Source organism: Pipra filicauda, unplaced genomic scaffold, assembly GCF_003945595.2.
Source record: "Pipra filicauda isolate LSUMZ 115617 unplaced genomic scaffold, ASM394559v2 scaffold324_size1259732_pilon, whole genome shotgun sequence".
Classification (NCBI taxonomy): Eukaryota; Metazoa; Chordata; class Aves; order Passeriformes; family Pipridae; genus Pipra; species Pipra filicauda.
This window is the reverse complement of record NW_024104448.1, coordinates 934,934-961,717: the sequence shown is the minus strand read 5'-3', so window position 1 is coordinate 961,717 and position 26,784 is coordinate 934,934. Positions and strand designations below refer to the sequence as shown.

The 26,784-nt window shown below is 41.9% G+C and overlaps 1 protein-coding gene across 7 annotated transcripts in view; it reads left to right on the top strand.

The window, feature by feature from the left end:
• OTUD7A (OTU deubiquitinase 7A) overlaps positions 1 to 23,093 on the top strand; it is a 129,246-nt gene extending 106,153 nt beyond the window's left edge. For 6 of the 7 annotated variants that reach the window (XM_027740848.2, XM_039383761.1, XM_027740850.2 and 3 more), the window contains 5 exons: positions 1,919 to 2,046; positions 3,524 to 3,673; positions 9,744 to 9,858; positions 10,095 to 10,179; positions 11,970 to 23,093. In XM_027740848.2, coding sequence (XP_027596649.1) covers positions 1,919 to 2,046; positions 3,524 to 3,673; positions 9,744 to 9,858; positions 10,095 to 10,179; positions 11,970 to 13,403 — 1,912 coding nt within the window. In that variant the 3' untranslated portion in view covers positions 13,404 to 23,093. The remainder of the gene's footprint in view (positions 1 to 1,918; positions 2,047 to 3,523; positions 3,674 to 9,743; positions 9,859 to 10,094; positions 10,180 to 11,969) is intronic. The other variant, XM_027740851.2, reaches the window with a different exon arrangement.
• Positions 23,094 to 26,784: the final 3,691 nt, after the last annotated feature.

The window sequence follows — 26,784 nt, the reverse complement described above, 5'->3', positions numbered from 1 at the left end:
CCAGCTTTTTGGAAAAGGTTTTCTTGCTTTGCTGGCTGCAGTACAAATTAGATTTTCCATAGGGGAAAGAGTCTCTCTGGAGTGCTGAGCAGGTGTCCACTGTGTTTGGACTGCAGGTATCAGTGGTCCTGTAGGTCAGACTGAGATTTTTATTTTTATCTGTTTGGGTTTTTTTCCTGTTAATGTGCTCTTATAATCAAGATAAATTATTTAGTCAGAGTGCTCTGGTTGAGCAGGATTGTGCAACGTAGATCTGTGTGTAAGTGGATTTCATTATTTAAAGTTAGCTTTAAATGAACAGAGGAATTAATTTCAGTTTCCTAAATTTTCTTTGCTTCCACATTATATTGACAAAATTATTTTGTCCACAATTTTCATGACCATGTAGCTAGCATAAATAAAGATCCATGGAAAAAAGTGGAATGATAAGCAAATCAAAGGATGTGGTAGGTTGCCATGGACACTTGTTAATGATGATTTTTTCATTCTCATTAATCTTTAGCAAAATTCATACTGAATCCTCAGCAGTGCTACTGAAATAATACAAAACAGCCCACATGAATTACTGGCACTGATGATACAGAACTGGGCACTGGAAAGGTTTCCCAGAGGGGTTGTGAAGGGACTCAAAGGTGTCTGGACACGGCCTGGGGCAGCTCTGGGTGGCCCTGCTGGAGCAGGGCTTGGACAAGGGACCTCCAGAGGGTCCCTTGTCTGACCCTGGGACAGGGAGTGATGGAACACGATGTGTAACAGAAGAGAAGGGGTTTGAAAACTGTGAATTTGGTCATAGCTAGTGAATGAAGCAACTTGATGTGATACTGGAGAGTAAAGATGCCCAGTGGAATTTTGGAGTTTGTGCAGTTGGGCATGTCACCAGCTGAGCAAAGGGACAGAGATCCTTCTGAGACAGCTGCATCTGGAATGTGCCTTCCAGTTCTAGAAACCTCGTCAACTAGGAGATGAGGAATAATTAGAGGATTTGAAAAAAAAAATTAGGACTGATAGTCAGGAAATACTAATTGAGAAAATAGCTGGAAATCTTTCTGGCACACTGTCTTGCCAATAACAGGATTCTCCTGACTGCCCTTTGGCTAAAAAATTGCTCTGAGGGTGACATAGGACTGCAAATGCTGAAAAACTGTCACAGCCAACCATGGAGAAGAGTTCAGTGAGGAGTGTATGGGAAGAAATTATAAAATGGGGAATTTACTTTGAACATCAGGGAAAAATTCCTGATGAGTTCTGGTAATGGGAGGAGGGATATGGGGAAGGAGAGGTGTCTCACTGCTCGATCAGTGAATGTCTCCTGCATCAGCCTCCCTGAAAGCAGGTGAAATTCAGCTCATTGGAAAATTTAATAGGACAGTGAATCTTCAGTTCCTTACACAGGTAACCCCTCCCCATCTTAAAAAAAATGGTTTTGTAACAATCAAAAAAAAAAAAGCTGACAACTTTGTCAGTTAAATTCCTCCTGCTCAAATTGATATCAGTGTTTCTTACATTGCCAAGGTAAACTCACCTGAACTAGAAAGGCACTGTAGGATCTGTGTGCCAAGGGTGACACGTGAAATTATGATTTCTGTGACAAAAGTAGATTTACTCCAAAAGCTTGGCTAAGAATCACCTTTTCTATTCCTGCTAGGCTACCAAACAATATCAGAAAGGAATTAATTTTGCTGACTACTGAACTGGCATGGAGTCTGCAAGTGAAAACATTTCCTCTGTTGCTATTATTTTATTTCCAAAAATGCATTCTCCTTCCCTATTTCTTATGGTACCTATTTCAATAATTGGAATATGTGTTTCAGAAGAGTGGGATATAAGTGACAATGAAGGATGAACAGCTGCTGGGATGTGCTGATTCACTGAAGTTCCAGTGGTTGGCTCAAAACAGTCTCAATGCTGTGTCTTCCAGAGTGGATAATGCAGAAGACCCAGTGTATGAGAGCCTGGAAGAGTTCCATGTTTTTGTCTTAGCCCACATTTTGAGAAGACCTATTGTTGTAGTAGCAGACACGATGTTACGAGACTCAGGGGGAGAAGGTAAGAGCTTGGTTGGACATCTCCACTCCTCTGGAAATGGAATCAATCCTAACCTGCCACACACAACAGACCCAGCTGTCACATACCTGGGTGTTTATGGGAGAGCTGCTGCCTTCTTTTGAAAGAAAAAACAAACCAGAAAGCACAGAATGATGCTCAATCCATTTCTGTTAGATAAAAGTAAAAACTACGGGATAATCATGTAAGTCCTGATGAAAATCTGTTTATCCTAGATATTGGCTATTAAACTTAATAACCATCACATTACAGAACACAATGCATTTGTGATTGGTTTAGGTTAACAAGGTTCTAATTTTGCTGTGTTATTTTGGTGTCCCTTAAAACCCTGCAGAAATCAATCTAATCTTTGAAAAATTGAATTTTGAATGTGTGTGTCTTGGATTTTTGTTTTTAATAACTCCCTTGCAGCTTATCATTCAAACGTTTCCAGAATGTTTTATTCAATTTGCACATGTGAGCACACAAATGTTGGAGCCAGCTGGACACTGTCTGAGCAGGACTTGAAGGATTAAATTCACTTCACTCACTTTCTACAACAAACTAACAGAATACTAGTTCATGATAGTGTGTTGCTTAACTAAAGGAGGATGTCTGGTTGGTTAAAGGAAGATGTTAAACAGGTGATGGAGTTCACAGGAATTTACTTCCACAGGAAAATGCTGGGTGGTAATTTCAGTTTCCATTCAAATCATGAACTACAAGTAATGGCTGTAGATGATTCGGTAAGTTATGGAAAAACACCTGAAAGACAATGCAGCCACTGATCACAGCCAGCGTGGGCTCACAAGGGGAACTCATTTTGGAAATATTTCAACAATAAAGATTCGTATTTTTGTAGCAAAAGGAAAAAATAATTGGTCAGAAGCAAACACGTTGAGAGAATTTTCCTGCCCAAACTTGCTGTTCCCATAATTATATATAGAAACAAGTGTAGAATCTTCCAAAGCAAGATTTTTCCCCTACAGATGGAGCATCCCATTCCTCTCTTTGTAGAATTTTTTGAGTCCTTCCTTAACATTACCATGCATACATACCTATGCACATTCACAGATATATTATGTGTGGCCTATAAACATGTTTGTAAGGCACGAGCAGAGCCTGTTGCCAAAAGAATGTAGTGTATTTACTGATGATTATTAGAAAATACCCTTCTCCTTACAAGTATTACAGGAAGGTACAGATCTGCATACCTGTGTGTGTCATTGAGATTTTGTTATAAGACCTTAATAACTTCACTAGTAAACAATTAAAGCAAGGAAAAATACGTAAGAGCAGAAGGTTTTCATTATTGCTTGTTGTGTACTTACTGGCATTTTTATAATTAAATTTTACCTGTTATGACTGTTTCCTGCACTGATTACTGTGCTTTAGTCTGCTCTCCTGGAGCTCTGAAAATATTGCAGCACAATTGTTACAATTATTGTCTGTTCTTAAAAGATCCCCTTTTCCTTTGCAGCGTTTGCACCGATACCATTTGGAGGAATTTATTTGCCACTTGAAGTTCTCCCAAACAGATGCCATTGCTCACCTCTTGTGCTGGCCTATGATCAGGCCCATTTCTCTGCTCTTGTTTCCATGGAACAAAAAGACCAACAGAGAGAACAAGGTATGCTATAAACACAGTAACACTAGGATATATATTGAATACAATGCACAAAGTACCTTCTTCTACCTGTAGGTGTATTTAGCTATCAGAAAAGAGACAATATTCACTAAATTTTTTTGCTGCATGCTTAGGAGTAGTCAATTCACAAGCCTGGGAGCCAAGAACTCAACAGTCCTAATCCATGTGCTGTCACTGCCTGTCTTTGGCACTCACACTGTTTCTGTCAGTCAGTTCCATATATGTACATAAATGTACAGGTATAACCATAGTTACCTACAGTACTCTGGGTTCTTGAAGGCCTTTGTTAGTTTGGGTTAGTAAAGCGTTTAGAAGCTTACTATTAAAAACTCACGTAATGGAAAAAAATACCTTTCTTGTAGTATGCTAAATGCACTTTTCTCATTTAAAAACATTTAGGTGAAATGTTTTTACCTTGCTGCCTTCTGTTCTGCTTTGGAACAGTGACAACAAAGTCTGACCAGATACTTCTGTGTCAAGTTGGAGCTTCCTGGATATGGGATTGGGAGTGACAAGAGCTTCAGAACTGGATCTGTTCTTGCATTAGTAGCCCGGGAGCTGGCTATAAGTGCCCTGCTAGAGTTGTTTGCTTAATAATAGAAAACTGTGAGATGAACTTCTATCTGTCTTTGTTCCTTTTGTGGAGAAGGGAAAAGTGTTTTGCCAAAAACATGGTGAGGCTTTAGAAAAATTCAAGGGAGTTTTACTTTTAGTTATGAGTCTTATTTTTTCCTGGTGATACTTCCAAGGTGTTTTAAATCCCTTATGAATGCATATAGCTGTAAAGTAAATGGGAATGTGTGCTGGTTGTTGAGATCTCCTGAGTGAATTCCATTCCATCCTCCTTCATAGAGAGGTCTAGAGGCACCTAAATGTCCATCCTTTGATTCCCTAACCCTCTGTGCATTCCCTCTGATTTTGGATGTATTAGGCATTACCATGCCCATGCCCATTGCTATGTCAGCAATGCTGCAGCTCTGCAAAGCAGAGAGGAAGGTGTTCGCTAAAATGATGAGAAGGAGCAAGAAAGGAGCTGTTGAACAGCAGATTTTGCTGTGGTGTCTTCACACAAGAATCTGACACCTGGTTTGTCATCCCTTTGGGAGGAGCAGAGAGCTTTTACATAAGCTGTGTGAGATGGGAAGCTACACCAAGGATTGCAGGTGGTATTAGGAACCTTGTGCTGGTCAAGAGGAGACTGAATCATAAGACTGAAATGGAGAAGAAGGTTGATCTAGATGTCAGATACTCAAGATGTCAGATATTCAATGGGAAAAATCAGTCCAGTCCAGCTCTTTGGCCTCCACTGGCACAGAACTGTTTCAGGGATTTGTAGGCAGGTGCTTGGGAATATCTCTGGCCTTGGCATTATGTGCTGGGACATTGGAGCTGCCTTCCAGCCCTCAGGCAGTAGAAGAACAGCCCTTAGGAAAATGCTTTTCACACAGGAAAACACTGAGGTATGATGTGAAACACCTTCTGAGAAATGTAAGTCTGAAAAGCAAATCTATCCCATTTCAATGCAAAAATGTGATATGAATGAAGCTGGAATTTTGGAGAGCCTTTAAGGATATGGTCTCACTGTTGATGGTTGCTGATGATACACTGTAAAGTTGTCTGGTGGAGTTGCCAGCGTCCATTTCTTCCTTTCTAACAACTGGGACCAGAATGATATCAGCAGACTGACAGAAACCTCATTTATCTCAGGCACATCTGTCTGCCTTCATACCAGGCTTCATGATCACAGGTCTTACAAGAGCCTCTGTGTGTAAATAACTGGATACACAGAACTGAACTCTCTCTGCAATAACTTTGCAGTCAGGGGAGCTGCCATCCACCAAACCTTTTGCTGTTGTTGTGTCCTCCAAGGGATGGGATTGACAAAAGATAGTGAGGGACACTACGGTTCAGCTGCTCTGACCCTCCCTCTCCCATGTATTCCTGTTAGTCACACACTGCAAGATCTTGGGTTTGATAACGAGATTATATATTTGATTTCTCCCACAAGTGCTAGGGAAAACTGTCTTTCTGTAGGATTTTCCTACACCTGCATTGCCACAGGAAAGGTGTTGGGAGAGAAAACCCTACCAAATATCCAGCACAGCATCAGAAACATTAAATACTGGTTTTCATGTTCATCCAGGTTAATTACAAGGGTCAATGAATCAAAGTAGTATTTGTTTTGTATGACCCAGCTGTATGTGTCTTACTGCAGGGCCTTGAATACCCAGGCTCCAGTTCTGTGGAGCAGCAGAGAGCATTTGGCATTTATTCTGGGATGAAGGGAATGCTTTAGCTTTCAGCTGCCAGGCTGGTTGCTGTTGGAGACCAGAGCAACCACAGCATTCCTGTTGTTCTCCCTGCTGTGGCAGGAAGTAGGTTGGCACAAGGGTGCTCCAGCAGTGCTGGGTTTGTACCTCGTCAGCAGAGCGATGCTCTGGCACACGGGGGCAGAGCCACGGCTGTGAAATGTGCCAGTAACAGTGGCACAGGTTCAAAACCAAACAGATTTGGAACTATCAGAATGCAAGTGAGAGCTCAGAGCTCCACCTTCTTAAAAGGAGCCTCTTGGTGAGCCCGACCATTTGTAACCTGGAGTATTCCTGCTCTGTGTAACCAGGTGTCAGGAGCAGCCTCTGGAGCTGTCTGAGCCACTGCGTGTACAGTCACATGTGTTTCAGCTGGTGCTCAGCTTTCTTGGGGAGGAGGCAATATGTCTATATTTGAGAAATATGTAGGGTCAAATAAATACTGATGTGAATGCCTGAAGTCCTGCTTTGGCACAGAGTTCTGTATCAGATAATTAAAATGCTCCTATAAATTTATATAAAGAGAAAACACACTAAGATCGTCTTGTCTGGAGAGGATTTAAACCGCATTTTGACATGTCTTCTTTCTACTAGCACACAGCTGGTGTTCTGCTGGCTGCCAGAGGGCCTGTCATTTTGAAATCCAGTGTCTGATTAAAAACCTATAAATATTTTTATATCCAAGCAGGCTCTATTGATGCAGATGTTTTGTATCTTTGTTCATGGAAACACAGCCTGGTGTTCAGCTGCCCCTAAGGCTGCTTCCTTGAACCTGGAGCTTCCCCCATGCCGTGCTCCCTCCAAGTGCAGTCCAGGTGTGACAGGGGTGACACTGGTTTGGGACAGCAGTGTGTCAGTCTCGGGCTCACTGTTTTATTTTACCAGCATTATAAGATGAATAATGACACTGGAGGTGTGAAGCTGAGTGCTGGGAAACACTGTGGCTTCCTTCACACACACACCCAGCTGAGGAATGGCAGGAAAGTCCTCACTGTGTCTTAAACTGCTGTGGATGAACTGCTGGTCAAACATCCCGTGTGTTGGGGCTGGTAGGCTGTGTTCTGAGTTGTGTGGCTCCAGCTAGAGAGTATCCAAAGCCAAGTGCAACTGCACCAAAGCTGCAAACTCTGATGTAGCTGTGCCTCTGCAAGGTGCTGCAATCTGGGGGGTTTGCTTTTGGAATTAATGTGAGGGATCCTGCTTGCAGTCATGATATAAAAATACTTTTCTGCTAGGAACGTGGGGAATCCTACAGGAAACTGTGGTTATCAAACACAGTTCCCTGAGAGAGGAAATCTCTTGCAGTGAAGACACAATTGTAAAGCTCCCTTACTTTAGCAGACATATTTTGCCCAAAGAGAGCAGTGCTTCCTACCAGCCTCAGACTGTACCTTAGAATGTCACCATTCAACTCAGTTATTTGTGTGAAGATAGAGACACAAAATGTGCACAGTAGTTCAGACAACAGTGACGTGCTATAGACAATCAGCTCTAAGCTTAGTTTTGTACTTAATTTTGTATTTTAATAAAATTGAGTATCACTAAGCATTTTAATAGTTGTATTTTCCGTATCAGTAATAACAGTGAACTTTAAAAAGAACTCCTTCACAATTTGTTTATAAAGAATTATTATTACTGAATGATGGGAAAATAAGTTAGTTTCAAGCTGCCCTTAGAAAAGAAACTCATGTTTACTCTTTGAAGTTTCCCTCCCAAAGAGACTGCTCCAACTCTCTGGCAGTTCTTTGGTCCAGGCTTTCCAACATCACCTGCCCTAGGATCACATTCCCAGTTCTCTGTACCTGTAAGGTCAGGTGCTACCAGAAGTGAACTGTTGTGTAGTAAACTTATAATGCTGCACTTTTCTAAGTTGCCTTTATCCTCTAAATGATTGAGATATTGCACTGCAAGGTCAGCTGCCAGCCCAGTCAGTGCCTGCTGCTAATTCAGTTAGTTGGCAGAATACGTGTTTTCCTTGGGAACCACGTTGACTGTTTTCTGTTCTTCAGCCTCTTTGTTGCAGTAATTTCACGGAATGCAGGAGGGGAAGCCCTCGTGTTACACCAGTGAGTGTGAAAAGGTGTATTCAGTGGTCACATCTGCTGTCCATTTGTTCTGTTCCTGTGCTCCAGGAACTTGCTGGACAGTGTGTGTTGAACTGGACACTTGGACTGTGCTTATTCACGCCGAGTTAAGGCGCTAAATTCCCCTGCGGTCTGAATGCCCGCTGATGCGGTCTGAGTGCCTGCTGCCGGCGGGATGCGCGGCCGGAGCGGGGGTGTCCCGGTGTCCCGCCGCCCCGGGCCGGATTTGCCGCTGCTCTCGGGAGCATTTCCCGCATTCCCCGCCGTCACCGCCAGGGAGCGGCGTTTCCGCGGGATTTGGGGCGGTTTCGGGTTTTCTGCGCGTTCTGGATGAACAAGCCCGGCCTCGGTACAAACCGGGAGCGCTGAAAAACACAACCCTCGGTGTGCCCCTGGGATGGGGCTGAACAGCACAACCCTCGGTGTGCCCCTGGGATGGGGCTGAACAGCACAACCCTCGGTGTGCCCCTGGGATGGGGCTGACGAGGCCCCAGCACGCAGGACATTGCCTGTTCTGCTGCGCGAGGAACAATCTTGTACCAAACACGCGTTACCTTTGTTTTGACAAGGGGTGTTTTCTGAACTGCAGGAGAGACTACGGACAGCACATAACCATTGCAGTCAGGTTTCAGTAACTGAGTGCCCTGATGTCTGGGTGATTTCTCCAGGTTTCTTTGTCCCCTGGCTTGGCTGGAATGAATACCTGGGTGAACTCTTTAGAGGTTTAGTGTAGAAAATTAAATTCCTTGATTGGTTGGCAGAGGAGCAGCAGTGACCTGCACCATGCTGAGCATCCTACCAGGTCTTCAACAGTTTTTACCTTTTTTCCTAATGAAATGCAAGCAAATTGGTGGGTTTAATTAAAGCTGACTGTTTTTCTCTTACTTTCGTGCTGGTGATGAATGATAGACATTCTGTAACACCAGAGTGTGGTCCCTGCATGCAGAGTATAAAGCAGAGTCATTAAGAGAGGTGTCAGAAGGCAGAGCCTTCACAGAGAGGGGAAAGAACAGAAGAGCCAAAACTGCAATGCTGGGATATAACAGAAGTTATGGTCTTTTCACTACACTCAAGACAGACCTCATACTGACCTCTTGACTCACATATATGTTGATCTATGCTCTTCAATTACCTTAATTCACAGTGTGAGTCCAAAATCGCTGTAACTGCCTTTTGTTCTGTTTCTTACTGCTAATACCAATGTATTTTTAATTCTTTGACAGTGCAAAACAAAAAGGTGCTAAATCGAAAAGGCAAAATAATTAACAAGTATGTGAATCTGTGATTCTGAGAGCCAGGCAGGAATACTGCCACTTTTTACTGCTTTCTGGTATTGTAATGACTCTGTCTCCAGGAAATGTTTACTGTGCATTACAGAATGGCCATGTTGTTCTTTCAGAGGTCTCCCCTCCTCCACAGGTGACTCTTGTTCATTCCAGGAGCAATCAGGGTATTAAATCAGGGTATTCTGTTGCACACACATGAGGACAGGGAGGTGGAGCCCGGTATAAATCACTTGTGGTGCTCTGATGAGACAGTTCTGCTGCACACTCAAACCCTGCCCTTCCTGCAGCAGCCATTCTGCTTTTCACAGCTGAGTCTTCTCTTTTTGTTATTTTTGTTCCCCCCACCCCAATCCTTGTTTCTTCTCTGCTTCAGCCGTGATCCCCCTGACTGACTCTGAACACAAGTTACTGCCTTTGCACTTTGCGGTCGATCCTGGGAAAGACTGGGAGTGGGGAAAAGATGACAATGATAACACCAGACTGGCCAAGTAAGACCTTTCTGTAACTTCAGTGTTAAGCAGTAAAATGTCTTGAGCTGTACCTGGTTGGAGTACTGGGAGAGCTGCCAGGGCTTTGTTCTTGTTCTCTGGTTACGTGGCAGAAGACATGGGTGGGTCTCCAGCTGATGGTCACAATTCAGGCTGTTGTTACACCTCTCCCTGTTATGAAGTATTGCTTTTTCTTTCAGGCTTTTTGACTGTTCCTTTCTTTTTTTCATCTTTAGTTTGATTCTGTCTCTTGAGGCAAAGCTTAACCTTCTGCACAGCTACATGAATGTAACATGGATACGCATCCCTTCCGAGACACGGGTAAGGTCAACTCCCCCTCGCTCCAAACAACCAGACACAGGGCATGGAGGGTGTTGGGGAGGGAGGGCTGCCTGGAAACACCTCAGTGTCCCAGCAGCAGGGACAAGTCACTCATGGCTCACTGACACTGCAATCAGGCTTATGGATTTATCTGGTTATTTACTCTAATAACACAGTTGCTTGTATATTTTTTGCTGAACTGTATTTTCTAGCTTATCTTTCTGTTACATTTTCCAGTAGTCTGTGTAGTTTAAAGAAACCTCTTCTCACCATTGTTTTTTCAGAAGTTTGGCTTGCTCTCCTAATGCCACTGTTAAGTCACCAATCCCAAGTCCTTTCTGAGAATGCATTGCCCCCCCCCGGATAGCTCCCAGTTTAGAGTGGCTGACAAAAGGCCACAGACAGGCTCTGAACTGGAGCCTGACTCTTCCAGAGAGCTATTTTAGAATCATGCCCAGCTGGCACCTACTCAGCTGCAAATTTCTCTGCAAACTGCATTGAATAGATCGAGGGGTTAGTCTGGAGGCTAAAGGTTGCTAGGAGAGCATGGAGGTGATTTAGGCAGCCTGCACAGATGGGGCTTGAACAGAGGAACAGAACACAAAAGGAGAAAGCATTTAGCAACCTGCAAGAGGGGGAAAATCCATTTTTCTACAGTTTCAACACTAGCAGCTACCACATGATAAAAAGGAGAGGCAAAATGGTCCTGTATTTGTAAGTGGTGAGTGTGGAACCTGGGTTACCTGTCCCTGCTGACACTGTGATGGTCAGGTCACAGCAGCACTGTCACCTCTGCTCCCAGCTGGGTGGTGGGTGCTCAGGGATCCCTGAGAGACAGGGGACATGGAAGTACCCAGGGACAAGAAGCAGGCAGGTATTTCTATACCACAAGTATATACATCTACAGGTTACCCCTCCCTGAGTCCTTGTGGTTAGTTAAGTGTTCCCTATTTATCTCTAGCAGATTTTGGCTTCGTGGTGCCTGAAAGCAAGACTAAATTTTGCAGGAGTTCATGAACAGAGTCCTGTTTTAAAGTACCCTAGGATCCATGTTATTGCATTGTCAAGAAAGATGTTTTATCATGTTACCTAAAATATAAAGTGGAACTTGGATTTGTGACACCAGTTTTATCTGCACTGCATTTCCAATAAGCATGAAAGCACATAATTGTGTTCCTCAGCCTTCTGGCTTAAGTTTAATATGTGATATTCCAGGTGAGACATTCAGCTCTGCTGCATCGTACCTTTGATTTTCACGCACCAGAGACCCGAGCAATGAAAAAGTCAGTTTAAATAAGTCAGGTTTTGAACATAATGGATTTTGAAATATTGCTGCATGCAGGCTTGTGTGCTGGATCCCCCTCACAACTTTCAGCAGCACCTCGTTCCCCTTCCATGGCAATGTCAGCAGTTCCTTTCCCTGCTGGCTCAGGGACAGCCCCTGGAGGTGCTCCCTGTGGAGTGGCCAGGCCTGTGCTGGTCTCTGCTCCACAGGGAGCTCCTCTCCATGGCTCACACACTGACTGTCACAGAGCCCCCAGTGACTGACCCCTGCCCTACAAATGTGCTTGAAAGGAGCCAAAAGCTACTTAGGAACAAGAAAGATACAGAGTAAGCACAGCAAAATATGCTTTATTTGGTGAAGAAACCAGTCGAAAATGTCACTGTGTAAATTAAAAAATATATTTATAATCAATGTCAAAATATGTATTGAATTTGGGGGGTCTTTTTGCACCAGTTCCTGCATAAAACCAATTTTTCTGTATCTAATTATAATTACTTTTCCATAGCAGGCCCCTTTGGCTCAACCAGAATCCCCTACAGCTTCAGCTGGGGAAGACGTGCAGTCCCTGGCTGACTCAATGGACTCGGACCGAGATTCCATCTGTAGTAATTCCAATGGCAATAATGGCAAAAACAGTAAAGAAAAAGAAAAGGACAAACAAAGGAAAGATAAAGACAAAACCAGGACGGATTCAGTTGCCAATAAAATAGGAAGCCTCAGTAAAACCCTGGGAATTAAACTGAAAAAGAACATGGGTGGTCTTGGAGGGCTGGTGCACGGCAAAATGAGCAGAGCCAATTCAGGGAATGGAAAAAATGGGGACACAGTAGAGAAGGTCAAAGAGAAGAAGTCAAAGTCTCGAAAAGGGAGCAAAGAGGAGTCGGGCCAGTCTGCGAGCACGTCTCCGTCGGAGAAGACCACCCCGTCCCCCACGGACAGAGCCAGCAGCTCCCCCACGGACAAGGGCAGCGCCAAACCCTTTCCTGACAAGCAGGCTGACCCCTGGAAGTACAGCACTGATGTGAAGCTCAGCCTGAACATTCTGAGAGCTGCCATGCAGGGTGAACGGAAGTTTATTTTTGCTGGCCTTCTTTTGACCAGTCACAGGCATCAGTTCCACGAGGAGATGATCGGTTATTACCTGACCAGTGCCCAGGAGCGATTCAATGCAGAGCAGGAACAGAAGAGGAAGGAAGCTGAGAAAAAGGCCACCCTGAATGGCTCATCTAGTAGGAAACTGGAGCCAGAAGCATATTCAAAAGAAAAATTGGAAACATCTCCTCAGGATAGGGCATCACCCGTCTTGCCTCAAAGCCATACAACCCAGCTGGTTTTAAAGTTCAAAGACCGCACTAGTCCCACCCCCGGGCCCTTCTCCTCCCCCAGCAGTGGTGCCAAGAGGAGCGGCCCCATCCCAGTGTCTGCCCACTACAGCCATACTCCCCCTGTCCAAAGGCAGAGTGTCATCCATTTGCATGACGTCAACTCCAAGCCATCGAGCTTCCAAGACGACACCTACAAGCCAGTGGTGGGCACCTTGAAGACCTGTGCCACCTACCCCCAGCAGAACAGGTCCCTGTCCTCCCAGAGCTACAGCCCAGCCCGGCTGCCCGGGATCCGCACGGTGAACACGGTGGAGTCGCTGAGCTGTGCCCTGCCCGCCGAGCACAAGTCCCAGACCTACACCAACGGCTTCAACACCGCGGACATCAGGGACTGCCTGGAGTACGCGGACGAGGACGCTCCCCAGACCTGGCTGAACAACGACAAAAACCAAGGCAGAAGCACAGTTTGCCCAATCTACTCCATCCAGCAGAACCGCTGTAAGAAGGAGAACTGTTCCTTTTATGGTCGTCCTGAGACTGACAATTACTGTTCCTACTGCTACAAGGAGGAGCTGAAGCGCAGGGAGAGGGACAGCAAGGGACACAGGCTTTGAGGATTCTTCCTGACTACTTAGTTTTACCATTTTCTTACTTACAAAGTAAACAGTGTTGGATTGCAGTAAAAGGAATCCTTAAAACAAGAATAAAGGATTGATGAGTAAATAGTGTCTAGCTTTTCGCTTTTCCGGGGCAATGAGGAAATAATAGGATTAATTTATCATAAAAAATATTATTTTCCATTTTGTCAGTGTCTTTTTTACATATACTGGTAAGCTGAAGGGTTGTTTACTCCTTTGTCAGTGCTGTGTATATGTTTGGTCAAAAATTTACTAATGGTGCCTGAATTTACACTGACATCACTCAGGTAGTAGAATGATAGTGGCAAGTCATAATAACAGAGATGTGGTGTTGTGGTAGGGTGGTGTCTGCCTTGCAGACCTTTGAAATGATAGAGCTATTATGAGAGTCTTTTTTCCTCAGTAAAACCTAAATTTTTCATAGCCTTTTTTTTCAGGAGGGTAGTGATTTTGCATACTGCACATTTTTAACATGGCAGCATATTGCATTGCTACTAATGTTTGTACTTACTTCACTCTGAAATGGAATGATTCTGGAAAAATGGGAGTGAAAGGTCTGAATTCATGAGGGCTGTAGCTCTTCCTAATTTTAAGTTCTTACCAATTATTTCTACATTTCCATTAAAAAAGAAAAAAAAAAGAAGTAGATTTGAACCACTTTTATTTGCACTGAATTTTTAAACAGGTTTTATAAAAAAATTCATTATGACTTTCAAGACTTCATGTCCCAAAACCACCACATAGTATAGTTTTGGGCACCTGAATTTCAAAAGTATTTTCATTGCTGTTAAAATGCAGAGAAATATTAAAATAAAATTAAAATATAAAAATTTTATTACATTTGGAAAATTTGATGACCAGCTAGGAAATTTAGGATCATTTTAGATCTGAATGAACTGCTTGTCAAAACAAATGTAATGTATCAATTTATTGCCTTAGCTAGTGTATGAGCCTAATCATTAGTTATTTATTCATTTCTCAGCATTACTGAGTGATAATTCTTGCAAGCCTAACTACGTGAGCCTTTCTTGAAGACTGTTGGCTCCACCTATTTCCAAGTCTTCTCCCAGAGTGAGTCATCTCCACCCAGGAGGTTCCCAGATGGCTGTAAAATACCTCCAGCAGGAATGGCAGCTCCGAGCACAGATTTGCACAAGCCTGATATCCAAATATTTACAGAAGTATTTGCAATACTTTTGAAAATAAAACTTAGCTCACAGAAACATTTCTGTAAAGAGATGCTGGTGAAGTAGATGAATGACACAAGAAGGTTTCCTTGAAGGTTTTGCGCCCTCCACCATCAGTGGCACAGTGTAGGAACAAGAGCTCAGTGGCTCTTTTACTTTCCCCTTACACACGGGGCTTTTATAAAGAGCTAATTTTCCACCAGCAGGTGAAGCACTGCCTTCAGGACTTCCTCTGCCACCCAAAGGTGCACAACATGAGTTCTGCCTTCCTCACTATGGAATAGCACTTTTCTGGCCCTCACAGGAAAGATCCTTTGCCAAAGAGTCTTTGTTTCTGATTCTTTTTCTGCTGTACCCCAATTTTTGCTCTTAATGTGGGTGGCACCATTTCACTGGTTAATCAGGGTTAACCCTAATTAACCCTGAAACCAAGCCTAAAGTCATCTGCAAAACAGGATGCACAAGCTTCTGCTGCCATGTGCTGGCTTTGAGGAAAAGCACATGAGCTTTTTCTAATGTCCCACCGAAATTGGTGGAACTGAGCATATGCTTAAAACTGACTGTATTTTTAGGTTTTCTGCTGAATGGTAGGTCTCAAAATAAGTCCCTTAACCAGTCCTAAAAAGTGAGGGTCTTTGCCATGTTAGGTATTCCATGAATCCAGGCCTGTACTTCACATTCCTTGCTGTATTCTGAGCATACACTGAGTCTCACTGAACTTGCTTCCTTCCTGAAAGGGAAATTCTGGTGTGTGTTAAAGCTCCATGTGACTCCTGTCCCCAAGGTAAGCACATTCCAAACCCGTGTCTCCAGCTGCATACACTGGTGAGCAGTGCCCTGTTTGGTTTGCTGTTGTGATTACATCTAATTTCTAATTGTCAGAGACAACTGGGATTGCAGATTATGCTAAAACAGGCCAGATTATGTAAAAAGAAATCAAATATTACACTTGATTGTATTTGCTGCAGAGACTGAGAAAACTGGAAGACTGAAACTTCACAAAAGCCAGAAATATTTAAGAATTCTTAGGGCATTAGAGTAGCAGTAGCATTTGATACTCTGAGAATCACTTCTGTGTAAAGCTGTGCTTTAGAAATACATTAGCAGCAATCCACACCAGCCTGTGTATTTGAGTGAGTTGTATCTTTCTCAGTGAGGAAAAAAGTAACAGCACATATATAAAAATAAGCAATCACCATGAGAATTCACTGTTTCCCATTTTTTAAAGGATTTGTTTCTATAGTATGTTTTTAAGATCTCCTACTCGTAAAAGAAAGAGATTTACAACTGGTCAGCATATAGATAAAATTACTCTATTCTAAATTATTGAATACATTGTATGTTAGATTGTTTTGAAAAGTTAATTGGTCTTCTGAATAATATCAGGCTTGTCTCTATAGGATACCAAACTTGAGTGTTCATTGTCATCCTCAGGACACTCAGATATATCCATAAAGATTTACCACTGCTGGACTGCTCATTTTAAAATACGTGTTATATGAAATACTGACAGTTGTGCCTGTTTCCTCAGAATCCTTTTCTTGGAATATCTTTGAATAATTTTCTAATCGCTGTTTTCTTTCAGAACTCTCTCCAAATATCCCGCAATTCTCTTGTCCCCTGACATTTGCTATTGAAAAGAACTTGTAGGCCTACAGTGCAATTTGCCAGTTCAAATCTACCCATAATTTCCTGGTAGTTCTCCTTTTTTCTGGATATGTAGTACTGGGGGGGGTGTTCCTTCTTTTTCTTTCTGAGCTCTTTGTGGCAGTTGTCTGCATAGTGCCACAGTTGGCATTAAACAGTCCAAACCTGCAGGAACAGTGCCTCCTCCTGAAGGAGTGGTTGTCCCATTAGAAGAAGTCTCCAACTACAAAAGGAAATTTTCTGCCTGTTTTTTTAGAGAGAATTCCCAACTGCTCGTGAGTTGCATTCACCAGGCACTGAAAGAAATTGTATCATTCCTGAGCTATGTGTGAGAGGCAATAATCTTCATACATAGTTTTCTGTTGCACTATCTGCTAACCTTTGACTGCTCTTTTGGTTTATTTTTCCTGACAGCTGAAGGTATCTGCAGCCCACAGGCCAGTCAGTCCTTCTCTGTGCCTGCTCTGCCCTCTCTGTGCCCTCCAGACCTTGTGGAGTTACCTCCTAGTCCCAGATGTACAGAAATCAGGGTTGGCTGGGGGGACCCGACTCATTCCTTGTGTAGCTCAGGTGGCTGCAATACTCACATATAGTTTTGCATTTGAATGTGCTTTTTTTCCCCTTTCTCCTTGATAGTGATTCAACATTTAGCACTGTTGTCTAGATCTCTGAAGTACAGACTAAATACTGGGTAGGCTACACCTTCCCAGAACAGATCCAAAATTACCAGGAGATACGTAGGTTGAGGGAAGCTGGAATTCTTTTCACGTGTGAATGTGCAACTTTTCTAATTTAAGAAAGATTTAAACCTATTATGCAGTTTTTTTAGTTTATTCATAAACTCTGATACAAAGGTCTGTAACAGAGGATGCCTGTGATACATAATGGGTTTCAGTCACACTTTATATTAAAGTTCCATTTAAAATGCTTTATAAGGAGTTGATAAACCACAGACTTTACAAGTATATTTTCAGAGGTGGGTATGAGTTGTAGCATATGGATAACAAGCACTTCATTCAGAAGAAGGTTTTGCAGGTTATCAAAAGTAACTTCAGGTATTTTGGATTTTAAAAAATTGATTAACTTTTTGTTCTATACATGCAATGAGAATATTGTCCCAGCTTTCTTTAGCAATTAGTTGCTTCTTCCTAAGTCAAAGGTAACATTAAGGGTATCAGTGAAGGAAAGATGCTGTACTTGAAAAATTTTGTGTTGCTTATTTCTTAAGAAGTCTAAATAGGCCAAGTGAAGTCTTCAGAGTCATCTTTTCTCCAGCTGAACACTGGTGTGAGCAGAGTTCCTGGGTCCAGAAGGACTGAGCAGACCCCGTGGACATCTGAGGCAGGGTCAGTCCTTGCACAGGGCACAGTCAGGGTCATCTACTTCTCGTGTGATGAATGTGTAGATATCAAAAATGCACAGCACAGATCTGACAAAATACTGCCCTCCAACTCTCCAATTCTGCAAACACTTACACTGGTGCTCAACTTCACCCACCTGAACAGTCTCCTGACAGCAAGGAGTCTGCTGCTTTTCAGAAACTTCCAGAAAGTGTCAAGGAAAAGCGTGAATGTTTTTATCAAGGCCTGAGCCTTCAGCCAGTGTCTGTTCCCCACAGGCTGCCTGATGTTACTCTTCCAGCAAGAGAATCAGTGAGAATTTTGCCTGAGGAGTAGAGGGAAGCCTTAGGCCTCTTTGGACTAAATCTGCTGTCCCCTGAAATCTGAGGACAGAATCCCATTGGTAGTGGGGGCCTTAAATCAGGTGCTTCATTGACATGTAAAATACTTGCAAGCTGGACATGAAAGTGGAGTACAAGCTCATAAGGGAGTAAAGTCTTCATAACACTGGGAGAGTTTTGCACAGGTGAAAACCCATATGTTAACAGAAACCACAATAATCTCAAATAAACATAGGTCCAGAGAAACAAAATAACCGATGCTGATTGTAGATTGCTTTTCAGCTTAGTATATTTGAAGTCTCTGTCAGTGTATTTGAAGAGTATTTGTTTTAGAGAATGGCAGCTTACGAGGATCACCAAACATGTATAGCATAGGAGTGAAATTATTTCAGTAACAGACACTAGTATCTATTTTAATTTGCACATGGATTTTCCAGTGTATATGACTAAAACACTGTATTGTTAAAAATGAGAGGAAAAGAACACAAAGGTGTTTGTAAGTATGTTCTATTTGTAGACTTAAGGCTGTATTATGTTGGAATTTTACAAGCCAAGTTTAAATTGTAATATAGAAATTATTTTTATATTATTTTCAAAATACGCTACAGAGCAATATTTTGCGCCTTTATTATAAGCAGGGTCATCATTTTAGAGGTTCCTTTCAGAAATGCTGGTAGAAATTAACCATGAAAAGAAAGCTTTGTAAATGTAATTGTTTCTAACTGCTCTGTCTGTTGTGCACATCTATATCTAATGTCAGTTGAATATACAAATTTTTTTAATTGAAAAGCTTTAAATTTTTCTTTATATATTTTTAGTACAACACTATTCCTCCCTATTTAATTCCAGTCTCTACCAATAGCCACTTTTATAAGCAGCTTCTGAATAAACATTCATCAAAAATTTCCTTACCAAATGAAACATTTCTGTACAGATACTGATTGACTTGGGACATTCATAATACACCCTGAACCCATTAGAATAGGATTAGTTTGCCTTTTTTTTTTTTTAAACAAAATCAGAGATTTATTATTCCTTCAGGACAAAAACCAAGAATGAATAACTTGTGCAATCATTTTGCATCTGTAGGAAGAAAATCACTCTAGATGACAGAAATGTCATCGCTGATAGGCAGATACATCGTGTCTTAACAGATCTCAAATATGCATTCGCTTCTTGCAGGTTGAAGGCTTCAGATTTTATTTCTTCATCGTTCTTTGTACTGTACATATCAATTACTGATGAACTGTGCAAAAAAAAAAAGACATCATAAACTAATGTATATGCTAAATTAGGAATGTGTGTAGTTTTTAAAATTCCCTAACTTTCATGGTTTAGTTTGTTGGGATTTGCTTGTTTGTTTAAGAATTACTATTAAGGTACCGCAACCAAAATGTTCCCATCTGGATGCCCAATGATTCTGGGTTTGTCCTGGTAAAGAGACTGTGGTTAGGATGTGCTGAGCATCAACTTCTGCGGAATGAAAAGCTCGCTCTTGGTTTCAGAAAATCAAGTGAGCATTACTCCAACCCATATCAGGGCCTTTCTTTATTAACACTCTACTCTTTCAGTCAATGGAATTTTCATTTTCTCTTTAGTGATTTTCCACGTGTGAACAAATAATTGGGCTTATGCATAAAGTGATTGTTGGAGTATGGAGAGACTTGCCTTGTACCAAAACACCATCTAATTGTTTAACTGTTGCGTTCTTAATGGGGTAGTGTATTCCACTGGCTGGGCGGGGTTAAGACCTTATTTATTCCTTGGATATCGCGGTCACATTGGTTTGTTTGGTTGGGATTTCTCCTCTCAAGTGAATATGCTGTTCTGATTGCTGTTTTACCTCCCATTGCCTGAATGCACGTACTGTGTCAAGAGAATTGAAATGGCTGATGCACATTTGCACTGTGGAACAGGCAATATGGGTAAAAGCCACCATGTTCCAAGCAGCCTTAAAATTATGACTCTCTGGGGACTGAGAGTCACTTAACTGGATGCATCCTCTGTCCCACTTCCTCGTTCACCCATGACTGTAGAACACTCGAGCCTGCTGTGGTCTGTGTACACATATTTGAATAACCTGTAATCTTAACATTTTCTTTAAAAAATTGTGACTGATAAGTGTCAGTGTGTCAGGAAACCTTAATCAGAAGAGGAGATGGAGTAAAAGCAGAGAGGGGATGGTAGCTTGTGGGGTAACCAGGGCACCAAAATCCTAAAAAGAGGGAAAATAGTTCAGTTGTATCAAAAACTATTTGCTGTTAAGACTGTAAGTTTTGTAGATCTTCCTGTATTTTGGGAAAACAGAGAAATTCATCTCTGCATCTAATGTAGCCTCTTACTTTGTTGCAGAGGTTTGCTGTTGGGAAAGAAGGGAGAAATGGAAGTTTTCTTCCCTTCTTAAAGCAAATTCTAGTGGTAAAATCATCTGAGATTGCAAAACATATGATCCTATGTTGAAACTAAACAGTGCCTAATTCCTGTGTGTGTTGTGTATTTCATTTGCATTTTGCCCCTTTCAAATCCCATTTCTTTTAAAAAAAGGGGGTGGGGGAAATTTAAAGTTTTGGCTTGGATGTTAGTGACCCATTTCTTCCTTTTTTCACATGAAAATGGAATTGCACTTTCCTTCTTGGGCAAAGCTGAGAGATAAAAGCCACCTTTATAGGTAAATTCCATATAACTGCTTTGGCACAGAATGAAGTTAAAAGCCCTTGGCACAGCAGCTTTGCCTGAGGAAGCCTGACAGTGTGGGGGGAGCCTGAGAGCCGTGGCCAAAACAGCAGCTCGGGGTCACTCTTGCCTTTAAAACAGATGCAGTTCATTGTGGCCCGTGGTGTCTGAACAGCACCTCTGTAGTAGAGGTGAAGTGGAACACTGCCTCATTGCCATTTGCCTCCAGATTTAAGTAACACAAAGCCTCTTCTCCAGGCTTTTGGTTCAAATATGCAGGAGATGCAGCACCAAACCTGGCATCTCCTTTCCGTGGGCTTGCAGTCAGGTCTGAACTGAAACACAGCCGTGTGGGCGGGGCAGGAGCGCTCTCGTCTCTCAACTTTGCAAATCGTGTGCACTTTTAATACTGACACAAGTTAAGCAATGGTTTTATTGTTTATTTGCTCAGTATTCTGAGTACTGTAAATACAGTCTTTGTATAATGCACAGTGTGTGTACAGTACAGAAATGTTTTGCATGCACGTGGTGCTGGGCTCTGCTCATCCACCAGGACCAAGGAGAACAAACAGGATTGATGCCCAGACTAAATAATGGATAAAATCAGTCACACAGACTTAAGCAGCCAGAAGTTCCCAACCCTAGTGTTGTGGGCCAGCTCTGACAGCTTCGTATAAAATTCTATCCCGGTGATTTAGATTAGGTTTATGCTCTTCCCTGGGAAGGAGCAATTGCTTCTGTGTCTTTTCCAAGCCCATTGCTCTGAGCCTGCTAGTTCCTTCTGCAGCTGCACTGTGCCAGGCTTAGCACAGTCAGCTGGGAAGCAGTTTTTCAAATCTGCACAGAGCTCTTGTTTTGTTTTGGAATCCATCCGGAGTTTCACTCTGCATTCAATTTTAAGACATAAAACACTGTTATGAACTTTTCATAATGCCTTGAAGTTGCCTCTTGTGGGGCTGAAAGACTTTTGTTCTCCTTGGAAGGCCTTGTTCTTCCTCATTGATTCCTGTGACTGACATTTTTGTATGGAAAAAGTTGAATGAAACATTGAGCATCTCAATGCTGTTTACATGTGTTTCTGCCATTTGGACACACTGTGTTGTTAAAGCCAATGCCTCTCAGACATGGGCAGATCTTGAAGGACAGTCTGAAATATTATATACAGAAGGTATTTGGAGTTAATTCATCATAACTTTACTACTGCTATTGTATCAAATGCCCCCCAAATTTGTTTGTACATCTTTTTTGCTATTGCTAACATTTTTATTTTCATCTTGCAGTTTCTTAGACAAATTCTAAAGCTCTTTGTCCCTAAAGCCTGTGGTAGATTTTCCAATAAAGAAGACTTGGCTTTCTCAGTTCAGTTTGCATTAGAGTGGCTTGTCTTCCCAAGCAAGAATTAAAGTAACTCAGATGTCCCACCCTTGGTCTAGAGTTCATTTACTCATTAACTGAGGATCTCTGTTCAAGTATAACCAAAGCTAATTCTATAAAGTTTAAAATATCAGAATAGGTAATGTGACTCTTTCTAGTAAGAACTGCTGGCAAAATCAGCATTTTTTAACCCACAGAAATATACAATAAAGATATTTGTACTTGAAGCCCATATTTCAAAGAAGGATAGTAGTTGGCTGTCACTGGGGCTTAAGGAAATGGTAACAGGGAATAAAGTAAGTCCCATTGATTTTTGCTGGCTAAGAATTCAAATTCTTGGTAGTCTTACTACCCTTCTCATTTTTCAGAGTCTGAGCTTCTTAGTGTCTTCTATAAATTTACATTCTCTTAGCAAAGATTGCTTTAGGATTTCAATAAACAACATGACAGCTATTACAGAAATCTGTTTAAAGCTGAATTTCTTTTCAAGTTTCTTCTTTGACCATTTTCATGCAAAACATTTATCCCATATGAAAGGAGTGAATTTCTCTTTTCCCATTCCCCTCCCTATTCCTAATTTCAAGACACGATTGGTTGCAGTCACTTTTGTCTGCAAAGAAAACAGTTGATCATTTTTAAGCTGACTGCCATCTCATTTAAATCCATTGTTCAAAAGAAACAGGATCATTAATTAATGTTAAATGATAATGAATATTTTTTGTTGTGAAAAGTGTGAGTTCTTGAGAACCTTTTCTACATGCCGTTTTCATTCAAATTCAATTTAAATGTCATTTTTAATCTGATCCATATTTTGACGAAGATGATGTGTGAGAGCTGTTTTTAGCAGTTGGATTGTTACTTTGTAAAGTATTAAAGCACTAAACTGATTTTTGCAATAGGTAGAAAAACTTGCTTTTGTTTTGAAAAACTTCCAGTATAACTGTCGCACTTTTTATAGCAGAACTGTATTTAATTTCTTTCTTTTATGAAAGATTACTAAAAGTAACTGATAGCTCTGTAATCTGTGTGAATTGGCTTCTCCATTATTTGAAACTGAGAGAAGCTATGATGCCTATTCAATAAAATTAACTTATTTCTAAAGTACCCGTTTGCTGGAATTCTTGTCCGTGCTGCCTGGGTGCTCTCCTCGCTGTGATGCTGCAGCCAAGGCTGAGGGGCATCCTGCAAACCTGGGGCTCTGCTGGCTCATCACCAGCTTGTGCTCTGCTGCCAGAGTTCACTATTAGATTTCAAATTAAGTTACATAAATTAGATAACTGAGAATCTGAGGCAGAAGGCAGAAATCAGGCACTATCTGCTCAGCTTCTGTTTTCAGAGTATTCCCAGTTCCTGGGCTCCAAAGGGACAGGACCCTGTGCAGGAGGGGCAGTGCTGCCAGGCCACTGTGGAGGGGCAGGACAGACTGGGCTGTGACTGCCCCTGTCACCCTCCTCAGGAAATCTCTGCCTGTGTCATCAGGGGAAAGACAGGATATTTGTCACACAACCACCTTTAGAGAACTCCCACGTGCTGAATAATAACCATAATAACATGGCAACTTGTTCCAATGTTAATCAGCCATTTTTAAAACAAACTTCTGACTTGAATTTGTCTGACTCCAGTTTTAGCTTTAGGATCTCCTTTCACTCCTGTCGGATTGAGGAGTTGTCTGTTGCCTTCGAAGTGCCTGTACCCACTGAAAGGGCCATCCCTCACCCTCCTGATCCTGCCTTCTAAGGCTGTTGCAAAGGCATATTTCCAGTCCCTGAAATATAATATTTCTCATGCCTGTGCTTAAAGTCTCCTTGAGCCTTTTAACATCTCCCTCGATCTGTAAAGACCCGAGTTAGACTGAAAGCTTTTTCTGAAATACACTTCAGCTCTGGTAAGAATGGCTCCAGGCAGGCTCTGCTGCAGGTGGATCAGACAGCCCCTCTGCTGAAACAGTCTCTAATTCTGTTTAGAATTGATAGTGCCTGCATTTCAGTACAAGCTTATTTATGAACTGAAATTATTGTATAGTTAATCACTAAGATGTCTTTAGTTTTTTATGTTTAGTTTTCCATCCATAAATTGTAGAAGGAACAGCTGCTCTTTGAGCTCATATTTTTTGGAGTCTGCGATTCCTGAGCCAGAGTCCTCCATGTGGTAATGGAGGTGAATATATACATCTGGTGAGTAAAGCCAAGTCATTTGTTTTCTAAATGTCTCAGTCAATTTTGATTTTATCCAACAGACTTGGGTTGTTTGTACCCAGTTTTCTGAGCAATCCAGATTACACTGTGTTAGCATCCAAGCATTTAATCTCCTAATGGCATTAATAATTTTTTGAAACACTTTCCCCTGGTGATTGATAAAATTATTAGTTAGTGTAGGTCTGGCCCTCTCTTGAGACAGTGGATTGGTGATTATTTATCAGTTAAACTAATCTTTTCAAGTGATCTAAAAAGGTTCGAAAGGACCTGTTTTTATAACATAATCCTGGATTTTTTAATTTTGTCCTTTCATTCTTCATTCAAGTTCCATATGAACCATTTTATTGTTGTGCCTTTTCATGGAGCACGTTTCCCTTCAATCATTGCTGTTTGACATCATCTTGAATTTGAATTGGGGATAAATCAGATAGTAAAATAGTGTGGGGAGGAGAGATATAAAAATCTTTGAACATGTTTACCTGTTCTGCAGATCTCAAAGGTTTCAATATACTAATAAGCCAACCTGCTATTAAGATTTTCCTTCTTCCTGGTGCAAACATACTATACCTGCAGACAGAGGGGAAGCTAAGGGTCAGCAGAAGTTGTGGACTTGCTGAACTCTGTGCATTTGCTGGGGTTTTCTGACATGACTAGCAGTCTAGCAGTCTGGTCCTTAAATGTAAGCACAGTAAGCTTATCTGCCTGGCTGATTGATATTGGAGTCATTTTACGTTTATGGAAGTATTAGTCCTTTTGCATTGATTTAAAAACCACAATCATGCCATTTATTCAACATGATCAGATTCCTGAATCCTTCTAGAGCTCTAACAAATCCAAGAGGGTTTCAGGGAAACACAGAGCAGACTTGCTTGCAGAATTTACCTTCAAGAAACACTTCAAGACTTCCCCTGGGGAAAGGACATTAAAGCAACATAAGACATTGCCTGTTGAAATCTGACTTTGGCTGGCCTCCCTGATTGGCTTCCTGGCCAAAATTTGGGTTCCCTCAGCTTGTTTTGGAGGTTTGTTCTCTTTTCACTGTGCACTCAGAACTGCCATGGGTGAGTTTTCAGTCCATACAGAAGTCTGGAAAAGAGCATTTCAGTTGATGCTGCCTGTGGCTCATCTCCTCATCTCTGAACAGGTTTGTAAGAGGACAGCAGTGTTAGCAAAGGATGACTTCCCAGATGACTCTGGGAGCACCTCCTTCTCTGATGCCCTGCTCGCCGCCCCAACGTGCCCCAACCTGCCCTGCACAACTGGGACCAGTTCCCCCCTCCTGCTCTGGGGCTGCCAGGGTTGGTGTCACAGAGCACTGCACAGAAAACTGCTGTCAGGAGCTCATTTGTAATAGCATACAGTGAAAATCTGATTTAGTAATGGAAAGAAAGGAAATACAGCCCACATTTGCAGAGTGCTCATAAAAAAGAATTCTCCCCCAGCCTGTCAGCTTTGTAGTAAGTGATTCCAGTTTTCTTCTGTGGCATAGTAACTAGAACTGTTGAAAAACATATCATATATGGATTATCTGACTGGATTTTAGCTTGAAAACAAAATGAACCATGTTTAAGTACAAATATGGTTTTACTTTATAAAGCTGTGCTCTACTTGCCATGGTCTCCTTAAATAAATCTATGTATCTCTGAGTCGTCACCACATTTGAAAGACTCACTGCTTACAACACAAGTGCAATGCTTTTCTTTGTGTAACCATATTTCCAAGAAAATAGGAGCATTTTAAAGAACAAATTGAGTACCTTTCCCAAAACTCCACCCAACTTGGATACCTTGCTGAAATCAAGCTGTTAATATTGTTAACTCAGAGGAAGCAAAATTAAAGTAGTTCAAGCCACCTAACGTTGCTATAAAACCCCAATTGAGAGTAAGTAAAAGTGGGAAAAATTTCATTTCTCTTCCCTGTTGTAGGGGCTGACTGTCTCCCTTGTCCAACTTCAGAAATGTGATGATGGAATTGCACCACTGAAAAGCATCTGTATCATAGTTACCCAGACCAGGGACATACAGTAAGTGGGGAGGGACGATGAAGACTTTAAGGAGAAAACAGAGTGAGGGGGCTACACTGGGACCTGATAATAATGGTTTACAGGACTGCTAAACAGCTAACCTGAACTCACACAGTGCTGTGATCTAAGACAAAAATGAACAAAACTACTCTTATTATTCCTGTAACCATAGCATTTGCTCAAATGTTTAGCTATGTGCATCATAAGAACTAAGAGAAATCTGAGTGATGAAGCAAAGGCTAAGGCACCAGAGCTCCTCGGGCTGGGGAGATTCCTAAAGGATTCCTGCCCTCCCTCTATTGTGCCCCTGTTTTATGGTTGCAAAACACTGTCTTTCTGCACAGAAAAACATTAAGTCACTGTGCTCATTCAAGAAGGCCACAAAACCATCCAAATAAAAAAGCTGGATGTCTCAGTGCTGTGCAGAATGATGCTGAATTTACTTTTTTCCATCTACAGCAAATCATCTTCAGGATGCCTGCAAAGGCTGAACACCCTTGGAGTGATTGGAATGAAGAGATGGCAGACTCAAGGACCCACACCTCTTGCACAAGATTAAACAGCATGTAAGTCATGG